Source organism: Gekko japonicus, unplaced genomic scaffold (genome assembly GCF_001447785.1).
Source record: "Gekko japonicus isolate JY-2015 unplaced genomic scaffold, Gekko_japonicus_V1.1 scaffold53, whole genome shotgun sequence".
Lineage (NCBI taxonomy): Eukaryota > Metazoa > Chordata > Lepidosauria > Squamata > Gekkonidae > Gekko > Gekko japonicus.
Window position 1 is genome coordinate 1,909,851 of NW_015162474.1, and position 13,992 is coordinate 1,923,842.

A 13,992-nucleotide genomic window follows, 5' to 3' on the forward strand; every position below is an offset into this window, starting at 1 on the left:
TCAATAAGAGTAGGTAAAGTAGCCTAAGTGTGAGTGTAGCACTGTAGTGCTTATTATCACTAATAAAGGTTAAGGGGTTAGAGCCGTGGCCTGTCATTTTACCAACTGAGAAGGGGGCACTTTGGCACTCTGCCCTAATACATATGCACCCCCCCAAACTATAATTGGGAAGGGTCAGAGGAGGAGACCATTCTCCTGTAACAAATTCCTCAACCTCCTAAGGAAAGCTCACTTATTATTTTGCTGTTTTCACAGCTTGAGCAAACTGCCAGGACTGAAAAGTGTGGGAACGCTGCAAATTGCTTAGCAAAGCAGCTATATATGATTATGGAAAGCATTTAGAACAAGCAGGTTTTTAGCAACGCTCTGCAAACTCACCACACTTTTTAAGATGACAGAGCATTATGAAACTGTGGCTTTGCTACTAAAAACAAATCATGAGAGCAGAAAAAGCATCTGAAGTTGTCGTTATGTGTCTTACTCTGCAAGGCTTGGCTTGTGAGCTGTGGTACATGGTGAATGCACAGCTCACAGCTGATTCTGATAGTTTGTCGTTTTTCCTGCATGTATGCCTCAAGTTGCCATTTTAGTATTTGGGGGCCCTGTCTTTTGGGAAATACAAAGATTAAGACAGTCCCCAAACTGGTAAATCTATTAGAATAAACTGGGTGGCGTTCCTCATAAATTGGTTCCTTTTTTTCCACAAAAAGTATGGATTGCAATTGTGTCAGAGAAAGCAAGTTCTGGGAATGTGTTTGTATTTTTTTTAAAGCATATGTTAGTAGAAATGTTGAAGTTTGCTTAAACAAGACTAAGGCAACCTGGTTCATAGGTGAATATGTCGCTGTCTGTCAGCTTTTATGGATTGCTTTCTCCCCATTATAGGAAGCCCACCAGTCACATGGTTATTTTAGGAAGTGATGTGTTGAGCATCTTTGGGGACTCAAGATCTGAACCCCAAATTGCTTTGCACTGTTGCAGAAGATCATACCTTGGGGCTCATGTGATTTTATTGGAATCAGCAGCCTACCATAATACAAAATCCCGTATAATCTCACCTGCTTGAGCATATGGGGTTATGTATATCTTTTAAATGTAAAGATTTTGTTTGCAGGCCCTTGCAGTAGTTTGACTTGTGCATCCTTAATCAAAAGCATAGCATTATACTTCAGTGGGCTCTGCACCTGGGCCTCCAGTTTTAAGATTGATTCTAAAGAACCAAAACTATGATCTTTAAGCACCATATAGTTAATGAATCGCTCAAAAGATGTGCCATGTATGTTGCCTTGAACATTTCTTAAACCCAACACAAAACTATCTTCAAAATCCATTTAATCTCTTAACTAGCTTCTAACTAGGTGTAGAAAATAATATGTTGTGTATGTGTTGATGTGTTTACAGATGATGACAGATTGTCCCAACTCTCTGCTCGATCAGCTGCTTCTAGTTCCCTGGCATCTCAAGTTCTAGAAAGGGCTCAAAGGAGAAAAGAGAACTTCTGGGGCAAGATGTGATGTGTTCTGAGATATCTGGAAATTGTTTTTACTTGGAAATTTTATTACCACTGTGTGAAAAATTTCAGTTATATTAGATGTGATATGAGAACACAGAAACTGTTGAATTGAGCTCTACCTCACTATGCTGTTCTTCAGCTATAATACAAAATGTTTCTATTCCATGGAAATTTGTATGGAATTTCAAAGGGACAGTGTCTGTTTTAAATGGCAGTGAAATGATGCCAAGGTGGAGATGGTATCATCTTATGTAGTACCACAAACAGTAGCTACAGCACAGTTAGTGGAGTGGTAAATTGTAAAATAAGGCTGAGATAGGTCTAAGTAGTCTGCAGCCTCTGTTATGCCCTTAATCTGCCCAGGGGTATTGCAGCGGTTCTGTTTGCACTTACTGTGCCCAGGACCTTTCCCAGGACATTTATATGCACATTTCACATTCCTTACATTGAACCCATTAGCAGCATCCTTCTATTCCAGGGCAGCCTTGGCACTCATTCAGGCCTACCAACCAATTAGCTGTGACTTTGTGGATGACCCTAAAATGTTCTTAACCTACCCTTGGTTGCTCAGGCACTAGTAACAATGGGATTTATATTATGTCTGTGACTCCCTCCAAGGGCGATGTCAAACTATCTCTGTTTGTAGGCTAAAATTACCAAGTAAACTATATTCACAAGTGTTAATGTCACGACCTCACACAATAGCAACCTGATTGGCTGATCTGCTCAATTCCAGGACTTGTTTCTGTCCTTTTCTAATGATTTAGAGTCCTTAGTTACATGCATCATACCTACCAAGTGAAGAATGACAGCCAAATTACATCTTAGTAGACCACAGTTGAGTAGATCTACAGAATTTTGGTATAATGAGGTACTGAAGGATCTTAAGCACTTCAAATCCAAGTGTTTTTCAATACATCACAGAAAAATAGAAGCAGATGTAGGGAATCTTTGTTGTGTTTAAATCACGGATATGTTTCTCTGTCAAGATAACTGAGTTTTATACATGTAATCCCTGTTGGGTTTGTCAAAAATAGCCATATTGATGGTAAGATCATTAAATACTATCATGACGTACTATTAACTTCACCACCCAGGTATTTAAGAATGGAACAGTGCAGTGTTGTCTTGACATGATTTTTGAATTATCTTTTCCAGTTTACTGTTTGAAAATATTTTATGGTGTTTGAAGTGGTGGGATTTAGTTTTTTTTCTTTAAGCGTCCCTATAAATTCCCTCAATAAAACTATAAAAACTTCTTAGATTTGTATGATGAAAAAGATCCAGTTTTTGTACATTTTTAAAACAAAATAAAGATCAAGTTGTGTTTCGGTCTAAAAGGAACTTTAATTAATGGAAAAGATTTCTACTTTAATTCAGGAAACAGGCAACAAAATTGTTTAAAATACTTTGTAATCTTAACAATAGAAACTACTGTTGATGGGTTAACCAGTCATCACAAAGATTGAGAGTAACTTCAAGGTTATATTTCATACAAGAATGTGCGTGGATGTTTGATGTTGCTTGGCTTCCATTTTTAAAGGACAAATTCTACCATGTGTCAATGATGCATTAACCCTCTCACATGCTTCAGATAACAGAGGAATTTCTTGCAGTGCAGCTGCCTTTCGAGTTTTCCATGTAATCATTGCAGTTCTGAGGATCAGGAATTCGCACACATTTATTTGTGTTTCCCCCCGTCAGAGTTCCGTCTGTTCTTGTTCATATTTGATCAATTTTCTGTGGGTTCCCCTGTTTTTTTCTTGCGCATGCCCTGGGGCGCTGCAGGGACCCAGCAGGCTCAAAGGGGCTGTGTCATCACCCCTCATGCATCACCTGAGGCTTGCACCTGGTGTAGTCAGGCCTGTAGCCAGAAATATTTTGCTCAGGGGGTACCTCCTACCCTACCACAAATTTGTTAGTCTTTAAGGAGCTACACTGCACTTTTACTTTTTAAAAATGTATGTTTTAAAATATATATATTTATATATTAACTTTAATACAAAGCAGAAGCAGATGGGATCTGAGAAAGCCTTCCAACTAAGATCTCAAGTGAGCACATCAGAGATAGGCATTTCCGATCCAGGAAGGGGAAGAAAATTCAGATCTCAGTCTCACCAAGGAAATAAGGGGGGGGGGGACTCCAGATGCCTCCAGAAAATGGAAGCCAACCGTCCAGGTTCTCCTTGCTTCCCACAGTGCTTCCTTACTTTGGCATCTAATGAGACTGGCACTTCTCTACTGCTGTCACACAGGGTTGGTTTTTTTTTTTAATCTGCTTTTATATATTTTTTCTGCTCACCCACACCACGTCCCACAAGAAGTGGAGCTGAGCGAGAGCCAACATCGAGGAAGGAACACAGGGTAGGGCAAGCAACAGGATTCACAGAGAAGCCACTGCCAAGCCGATTGCCAGAGAGAAAACGAACAGCACTCTCTGGCTGCAGCCTGTCTGGCTGCAACGGAATATCAAGCAGCACACATGCACCTGTGCAGGCTTGCCACCCCAACATCGAGGAAGGAGCATTCGCAGTTTATGATGCAGGTGAAAAACTGCTGAGCTGAATGAACTGATCAGAGTGAGTCAGATTGAAAAACAGCACTGTGCTGCCGATCCTGTCAAGCAGCGCATGGCGCACTGCAAAACAAAACCTCTCACGCTTCCTGGGATGGCCCTGCCCCCAGGATGATGTAGGTCAGGTGGTGTGAGGCTCCTGCCATTTGAAGTCAGACTAAGGGGGGGGGAAGAAGGTCTCCTGATCCCTCCTTAGCCTGTGTTGCAAACTGTCCGGTGGTGGCCAGCCATGATGAGTCATCTCAACCATGCCTAAGTAGGCAGGGCACATTTGGGAGGGGGAATCGTCCCTGTGTGCTCCCCCTGTGGCTATGAGCCTGGTTGTAGGTTTCTTTCTCCTTATTGGTAGCCTTTATTTCCATGGGAGAGCAGGGTCTACAATTGCTCCTACCCCAATTTTTTGAATTTGTTTATGTGACTCACATTAGGTGAGCAACTTGCAGTGCTATGCTACAGCAACGAGCATGGCTGACTGCAGGTCTGTGCTGATTTTGCTCTGGAAGCTGATCATGCTTCTTTTTGAAAATAGCCTAAGATTGTGCATTAATTATTAAAGAAGTGCGCCCAGTAGGTATAGCCTTTTGGGAAGAAAACAGGCATGCAGAGGTTTCTCCAGAAAATCCCAAAATAGCTAGCCTGATCCTGCCATGGCTTCTCCTGTAGTCTGGTTTAAATTGGAGAAACCAGCTCAAGGATCTGCTGTGCCGCAGGAAATGGATCGTTCCCCACAGTGCGCAGATCCTGGCTGTGCAGGCTTCTCCTGCAGCCTAGTTTAAATTGAACTGCAGGAGAAGCCAGCTCCAGGATCTGCTGTGCCACCTATCACTGCAGGAGAAGTCAGCGCAAAGCCCAGCCAGTGCGGAGCTATCTGCTCCCTGCGGGCACAGCTGATCCTGGTTGGGCTGGCTTCTCCTGTAAAGGTAAAGGTTCCCTTGCTCGAAAGCCAGTCGAATCCGACTCTAGGGTTGCGGTGCTCATCTCCGTTTCAAAGCCGAAGAGCCAGCACTGTCTGAAGACATTTCCGTGGTCATGTGGCCGGCATGACTAAACAACAAGGCGCACGGAACGCTGTTACCTTCCCACCGAAGTGTTCCCTATTTATCTACTTGCAATTTCTTGCTTTCGAACTGCTAGGTTGGCAGGAGCTGGAACTAGAGATGGGATCTCACTCCGTCATGTGGCACCCGGGTCTCGAACTGCTGAACTACTGACCTTCCACAGCCTGCAGTTCAGCGTCTTAACCACTTGAGCCACCGCAGCTCCTGGCTTCTCCTGTAGCCCAGTTTAAACTGGGCTGTATGAGAAGCCAGCCCCAAGCCAAGCTGGTGGGAACAGTCTGCTTCCTGCGGGCACAGCTGATCCTCAGGCTGTCTTCTGCAGTCCCTTTAAACTCAGCTGTTTGTTGGGCAGGCAGTAGAAGCCCGACAAACAGCTGAGAGGTGGGAACAATCTACTCCTGCCTCACCACTCTTTTTAGATCTACCTGGTAATTCCAGAATATATCCAGGATTTTTTCAAGATTTTCCCCCCAGAAAACCCAGATACATTTGGGAAGTCAATACACCTGAAAAATACCAATAAGGTATTTTTCAGGTATATTTTTGGCTTGGGTAAATCTGAACGCACACCCTTATTGAACACACAATTTAACTATTACCTTTAACCCCAAAATTGTCTGTGTCTTAACCTTTCAGAAAGGGTTCAGGGAGGGTATACGGTTGAGGACTACCCAGGGGGAAAAACAGTGCGAACAAGACAGATTCAGCTGGGTAGCCATGTTGTTGTGAACCAGGAGGACAAAATTAGAGTCCACTTTCACCTGCAAGACCAAAACAGTTAGTTGTTGGCCGCAAAATTCCGACTGGACTCAAACTTTGCTTTGCAAACAAGGCACACTGTAGTTAAAATGCGGGAATCAGACACATAACTGTTTAAGGGGAATAAATGTCTCTTGGACAGGCAGGACTCTGACTATGTGATGCTTGCATTGCCAGTTTGCTTGAAGAGGGTGCTGGATTTTGCGTAGAGTTTTATGTGGAAGTATGCCATGGATGGGGCATTGCATCGAGATACCTAGAAGAGGGAGTTGAAGGCTGTGGATGCTCTTGCATCAGGAACATCTAAGCTTTCCCAACAGACTCCAGGACAGCAAAATTTCTCTTCAGTGCTTCATTCACCACCTGATGTTCTTGGCACTCCTCTGGCATCATCTGCACATGATGGCAGCTTGCATTATGCTCACTCCTTTTCCACAGAGCTATCTCTATCTCATGCTGCCTTTTTTGTTCTTCAGGTTTCTTGTTCGGCTGGTCAATCATGCATTCACCAAGACTGTACAGACCCGTTGTACGTCTCCTCTTCCTTCTAGCATTGGCAAGTTGAGTGCTTGGCGATAGATGGGAAACATCTGCCCCTGTATCATCTCTTACCACTGCAAAGTGGGGTGAAAGGGAGGTGGTTACCATGTTATCTTTCTGCTGCCTGGCCAATGAAACCCCCTTTATCAAACAGAGCAAAACAACAATAGCTATTATATACATCCTTCAGAATTCTGTGATTGGGTGTTCGTAACTGGTGCAGATTCCTGTCTCCCATGAGACTCTGCCCCTAGAAAAAGGATTGAATCTCTTGTGAAACTCATTGTGATCACTGTGTGGAAGAGTCACACCAGCAATGAAAACCCATACTCAATGTACTGTATATATGTTGTGCCAGTAGAAGCCCAGCATAGTTAGTGAAGTACTGGGCCAAATTCCCCCCCTGGGAACCAGCATCATGCCATCACATGAAAGAAAGAATACCCAGGGAAGCCACCACACAACAAATCCCCCCCCCTTTAGAAATGCACTCTAAAAGGGCTACAAATACCTCATTCATAAACCTGTATTGGCATTGACCTCCGCCTTGGTAGTTGTCCAAAGCAAACCCAGGCAAGAACAAAAAACAAAGAAAAACTTGTCACTACCTCTCCCAAAAACAAAAGGTACAGTAGGCCACCAACAAACAAAAAGATGTAAAACTGGGAAAAGCTCTCCCAGGGGAACAACACATGACACCACACCAAGGGCAGAGTTCACCCCATCAAACCTACAGGAGGATCAATGTGTAAAGACTCCCTATAGCTCCTTTTACAAGGAATCCCATCCACCATCCACCAGTAAATCTCCCTGGCATACCTTCCAGACTTCGTGGGAAATTATCAATTTGTGTCTCATCCAGTCCATCAACTCCATCTACAGTATTGCTATTTTGTATGGAGAGCAATTCTGGGAAAGAATAATTTTTTAAACAAATTGAAATTAAGGTAGTATACAACCAAGACAAAAAACACAGAGACAGTAGCAAAATCATGGAGAAAGTTGGGGTTCCATGTTCCTGGGGGTGGTCTAATATCTCTTGGCAGGGGTCATTTCGTAGAAAAAGAGCTAGGGGGACTCATTAGCATAACTCATTAGCATATGCCACACCCCCTGACATCACCGGAAGTGTGTCCTCCCCACAGCCGGCGGCGACCTCCACCGGGCACCAGCAGGGAGCTCCAGGCCCCGCCCTCCCGCACCTCACCCGGGGGGATGGCGTCCCCCCGCGTCCCCCCCAAATGACCCTTGTCTCTTGGGTGTATTAGGGGTCTACAGGAAGCACAAATAAGTACTCATAAAGAAAAGGGATGATTCCGTAGGTGAACTCTCTGGCATTCAACCCCACAGGGGCATCACTCCTACCCAGGCTTCACATACAAATTTTCTGGAAGTCCACAGCTTGGTTCTGTTACCCATCCCTCCATTCACTGCTGCCGAACCAGTGGGACCTGGCCAGTCCAGTGCATGGTTAATTTTCCCCAGAAGACCAAACCTATGTCTGCATGGTTGATGCAGAAACTCCAGGCCACATCTGGAGACAGGCATCACCACTGACCTTCCTGCACCCCAGTGGCTGCAGTCAGAACAGTGCAAAGTAGGTTTTTAACCATGCGGTCATGCATGGCCTGATTGGTGGCCCCCCACATCTGACTTCGGCCCCCTGAAGCCTGCCTCCCACAGCCCCCTTTTGTTACCTCCATGAGAACATGGTGGGGATCATTGGCATAATATCCCTTGGGATATGCCAGCCTCCAGATGGGATCACACATAAGTACACCCTGTTTACTGAATGCAGAACTCAACCACCATCACAACAAACGTTCTGCTATGATGTCCCTGCTGTCTCCAGGCTTCATCCAAAAAAATGTAGGGGGAAGTGGTCCTTGTGAACTGCGAGACCTGGCTACAGTGGTCCATGGATGGCTAGGGCCACCCTAGTATTTCCCCCCACCCAGTTCCCCTCCGTTATGACCTGGAGAACATGGCTGTTACCAGGGCTTTTTTTGTAGAAAAAGTCCAGCAGGAACTCATTAGCATAATAGGCCACACCCAACAGCAGAATCTCATTAGCATATTTGGCCACACCCTAATGCCTTCCCTTGGGGAGCCTGGGCAAGCCCCCCCTTGAAGGGAAGGGAAGGGAAGGCAGTTTAAACTGCCTTCCCTTTGCTTGCCTGGGCGCCCCGCGGCTGTGGGGAGCCCGGGCAAGCCGGCCCTTGGACAGCACGGGGAGGCATTTAAATGCCTCCCCGATCCCTCCAGCCCCCCCGCCCCCGCCTTGGATTCGCAGGGGGGGTCGCTCTCCAGGCCTTTCCTCTGTAGCCACATACCCAGAGGTTTTGGCTGTAGTGGGCGTGGCCAACTCTGAAGCCAGCTGGAACTCCGTTCTTGTGCGTTCCTGCCCCAAAATAGTCCTGGCTGTTACCCCTGTGAACACCTTTCCCTCTTCAGGCTTCAAGCCAAAATCTCCAGGTGGGCCCTGGCAACACAACAACAAACATGCCTGTTTCCCATGGAAGATTCACTTATGTTGTCAGGGTTTATGGTCACCAGATCATGCATGAAAAGTTCTTCTGATCCCTCCTGCAACTGCATGAGCACAGCTGGCTGTCTCATTGGGGCCTGAAACTTCAAGCTTCGAACTGTTCTCCTCGGTTCGATGCTGGCATCCCTACACATAATGCAGTGCAGCTCTGAATAAAAAGAGCAGGTTGCTGGGTCATTCCCCAACTGGTTGTTGTGGGCTACAATCTTCTTGTACTTGAGACATATGGTCTTAGTTTTGGTCCTGCACTCCTCTGCAGTTCTGTTGTGGCCATGACCCACCATTTCCTTTGCAATATGATTGAAAGGATCATAGTTTCTATGGGATGTATGGAGTGCCTCCTGTACTTTCTTCTCGTCCCAGTTTGAGAGCAAGTCGATGGTCTCTTGTTCTCTCCAGGAGACCCCATGGACTCTGGCAGACTTGCTCGTGGTTTTTTTTTTTTTTTTGGATTGATTGATTGATTGAATGTTTTGCTGCTGGCTGCACACACTGCAAACTGGATTTGAAAATGGTGCCCAGGGATGTAAGGATGTGCTGTTGTGAATGAAGAAATGCCAAGGAAGGCAACGATTGGCTGCTTGTACTGTGCCTCCCAAGGGAACAGTCCTTTTTCCAGTGTGGCCACCCTCCAGCGTTAAAACATTAAAAGTCTCTAGCCTTCCCCTCATGAAGATAAACGGAAAAGGGCATACCTCTACAAGACAAATAACTAGAGACTTACTTTTTAAAAAATGAAAGCTGGTGCACACAAAAATAAAAAGGGGGTATTGTTATACCACTGATGCCAGCAATCTCCCTTGAAAATCCTGAGTATTTAAGGCACATGGGTAAAAAACCCCAACTGACTCCCCAACTTTGAAAATGCAGAGGGAGAGCAGACATGCCGAAGAACCAAGCCCAAACTGATTCCAATGCCAGGAGTCAGTCAAATGTGTAGAAAAGGCCATCAGCAAAGTCATCTGCTTTTTCTGATAATATGTTGGGACCTTTTCTACTTCAGGCACACCAGAGTTAAAAGGTGCTTTTTTTAAAAAAGTGAAAAGTCTTACAAGGTGCTTTTGTGTTAGCAAATTATTATGCATTGTAGTGGAACAGTCCTGCTCTGGCCTGCAAGCCTTGTTCCATCCCCCCTCCTGGGTTTTCCCAATACCTGGAGGGGCTTTTCTCTCTCTCTGTTCAACTGCTGCCACCACTTGACCTTCGCTGGACTTGCCCACTGGGAGGGTCAGGAGTCAGGACTCTCAGCTTCCTTTCCAAGTTCTGAGGCTTTGTCTCTGTGTCTCCCACTACCCAGAGTCTGGTTACCATGGGGACAGCTTGCTGCCCTGTGTACAGTTAGGGGAGTAGCCACTTACAAAAAATGTTTACAAGCATACTCATAGCACAGCACCAGACTGAGCAAAGGATTCAAAAGAAAAGGGTAAAATGCCTCTGTCCTATCAGATGTTAAATATAAGGCAGGCTCCTTAGTTTAGAAAGTTACCAGATGTTCTACAGAGCTACCATTACCTTGAAGCCCCTTTTCAGGTGTGCTGGCCAGCACATGGCAATGACTGCCTCCACCAGACCTCAGTTAAAAGCTCTGCCTGCCTCAATGCCTGCCTGCACAAAAGACCCCTTCCTTCCTTGCTTCAAGGAGTTTTATCAGATATCTTTTCTTACCTACTGACCAGATCAGGCTGGGTCAAAGAAGCTTTTCCGGAAGTCTCCAGGAGTTTCTTCCTGAAGTCCTTCTAGTACTTAATACCTCCAAATCTCTCCGCTGGCTGGGTGGGGGGACTTGACTCGACCATCCCATTGTCTCTTGCTAGAGCTATTAGCATTTCATAAGAGGTAGCTGAGGTGAGGCTGGAAAGCCATTGAACTGACTTCCCCTTCCTGCCTGTTCTCTGGCCAGACAGAAAACCTTTTAAAAACTGGTGAAGGTTTTACTCGGTTCAGACCTCTACCCCAAAATGCATTTCTTCACAGGTATCAAAACTGCACATTCTCACTTTTAAGTATTGACAGGCAGGAGACGATGATCAATAACGAGGCTTTTATTCATAACATTGCTCAGCGCTGATTTGATAAGAGGGGCACCCAGACTTATACCATTCCAGTAAACTATATACAATGTTGCTACTTCCGTGAGCTCTGATTGGACCTAAACGGAGCCTCCTGATTGGGTACACTGTCTGGCTTCAGGACCACTAGAAGGTCTTTATTAGGCGGCCAATCAAAATGGAGGGACTAGAATGATTCAGCACAAACCATAACACAAAAGCATAACTCAGAACATAACACTCACCATGCTTCACTTTTGCCTGTCTCACTTTTGTGTCCTTCTTACTTTCTGCTGCACTTCCAAGAAATGGGACTTTTGATGGTACATGGATGCTGGAGTGACAGTAATTGTATCACTTTTTAAAAAGTATGACATTGCTACTTGTCTCCAGGGATTTCATCTATGAGTGTGATCTTAAGCATGCCTATTTGGAGCTAAATTCCATTGAAAACAAACTATTTTCTATTAGATAATATTTAGAAGAAGAAGAGATTGAATTTATAGCCCGCCGTTCACTCAGAGTCTCAAAGTAGCTTACAAACTCCTTTCCCTTCCCCTCTGCACAACAGACACCCTGTGAGGTAGGTGGTGCTGAGAGAGCTCTTTCAGGCTTGCCCAAGGTCATCCAGCAGCTGCAAGTGAAGGAGAGGGGAATCAAACCCAGTTCTCCCAGATTAGAGTCTGCGTACTTAACCAAACTGGCTTTAGGTATGAAGTAGCAAAAGGCAAAGGACAGGGTAACATCATTTTGTTCAAAAGAAATCATTACACTCCAGATTGTCCTGCTGGATACAGTTATTTACTGCAAAACAAAATGAACATGGGGAACCTGTAAGGACTCATGGGGAAATCTAATTTCACCCCTCCTTCTCTTCCTCTTCCCTTTCCCCTTTGTCTTCCCCTGGCAGTGCACACAGTCTCTCCCCTTCCATTCACATGCCAGGTACCTTTTTCTGTTTCTCTCCCTGGCAGCCTCTGTCCCCTTCCCCACCCCACCTTTTCAGTTTCTCCCCCCTACCTTCAGCATCCCCATTTTATATCTTCTGCTCCTCCACTTCAGCTTTGTCTTTTTTACCTCCTATCTTTAATCTTTTTTAGTCCTCCACACTGATACTAACTGAGGCTTGGAACGCTCACCAATGTACTCTCACGAGGTCATCAAAACCACCCCACTACTCAATTATATATAAGGAGAGATTACTCACTCTTAGCCCTGTTGTACAGGGGAGGGTAAGCTATAAATCCAATAAATAAATAAATAAATAAATAAATAAAAGAATCTTTTCTCTTACACTACAACCGTTAAGCTCATTTTAGGAGTCGTTGGTAAAGGGCTTTGTCAAAAATCTTTAAGAAGTCCAATTGTATGATTTTTACCTGACCACTCCTATCTACATGTACTCTGAAAGAATTCCAAGAGATTACAGGAGGACTTCCCTTTGCAGATGCCATTATGTTTCTTGACCGAGGCTTGTTCTTCAATATGTTTAATGATTTAAGCTTTAATAATATGTTATGCCTTTCTCCATGATATCTAAATTTCTGTGTGGAAGGAATTTGTGAGCCATCTCCTATATCCTGAAGTGGTACAGCCAAGCCAGGTTTACCAAGCTGGTGAGAATTAGACCTCTGTGGCTTTTGCATTCTGAAACACTAAGCACATTTTTAGGAATTAAGTAGTTTATATAGATATTTTAATTGTGGCTGTCTCTTGTATTTTGATGCCTGCTATGCTTTTAAGATGTCTTACTCGGGCTCTTTATTGTTTATTTGTTTGTTTTGCTGTGATTACTGCTTTTAATATGGTCTTTTCATATAATTATTATGCTACTGCTTTTATTTGGCTGATGTGGGATTGTATAGACCAGGAGTCCCCAACATTTTTGAGCCTGCAAGTGCCTTTGGAATTCTGACACAGTGCAGTAAGTTTGGCCACAAAATGGCTGCCACTGGAGGCAAGCCAACCACAAAATGGCTGCTGTACCTCACCTTTAGTCACACATTGAGGATGCTTGTGCTGTGGTGGCAAGCTGCTGCCAAGGGAATATTTTAAAGGATTTCCACAGTTGATCAAAGCCTTGCTGGGCAAAAACCACACCTGGCCCCACCCATTTAAAAACATTTGGCACCTCAGTCACCAATCCTTTAACCTGTTGTTAGCCAAAGATTCGCAATGCCATGATTTTCTTAACATTCATTCAAAATACTTCATCCCCGATGATCTTTTGGGAACATCAATTGATAAGTCCCAACTTATTATTTATTTACTTAATCACATTTCTATATCGCTCCTTCCCGGAGGTTCGGAGCGGTTTACATATATACATTTAATCATCTAGCTAGGGCCACATATATTTCAGAGGAGATGGGTGCCTTACCAGGCACCTAAGCAGCGTAGGTCTTTTTTGTCTGTGGCGGGTCTTGCTGGAACCAGATGGTAGCGTCCTTCGGCGGAGGTCTTTTCTTTTTGGCTCGGTTCTCCTGGGGCGGTCCTCTATGGCGCGCGGCTGCCTGATGAGTCGCACTGGTCTCTGTCCCGCAAGGCTCTGACCGCGCTTACGTCACTACACCTCCACGCTGCCCGGCCACGCCTCCACGAGTCGCCTGCTGTCTGCCGCCGATCTGCCGTTCCGTCGCCATGTTCTTTCTGCCGGCTCGCCACTCGTCGTTCGCCGCATCCCCCAGCCACCGCTGCTGTCCTCCAGTATTGGAGGTAGGGTGCCCCCCCACTCCTAAGGAGTGGGTACCCATTTGTCTAATTGCCATTTAGGGCTTTCGAGCCGCTGGGTGGGCGGGAGCTAGGACAAGGGCCGGGAGTTCACCCCGGCCATGGTGGGACTCGAACAGATGTTAAGGCTGTTCAGAGATAGATTACTTGCAGGCATTTACCGCCTGCGCCACCGCTCCTTACTTAGAAACGGGATTTATGACTTGGATGCCCGGCTAGGC

At 45.2% G+C, this 13,992-nt stretch overlaps 1 protein-coding gene across 3 annotated transcripts in view; it reads left to right on the forward strand.

Annotated features, from left to right (window-relative positions):
* MDM1 (Mdm1 nuclear protein) overlaps positions 1-2,744 on the forward strand; it is a 32,789-nt gene extending 30,045 nt beyond the window's left edge. For all 3 annotated transcript variants that reach the window (XM_015405705.1, XM_015405707.1, XM_015405706.1), the window contains one exon: positions 1,402-2,744. In XM_015405705.1, coding sequence (XP_015261191.1) covers positions 1,402-1,514 — 113 coding nt within the window. In that variant the 3' untranslated portion in view covers positions 1,515-2,744. The remainder of the gene's footprint in view (positions 1-1,401) is intronic.
* Positions 2,745-13,992: the final 11,248 nt, after the last annotated feature.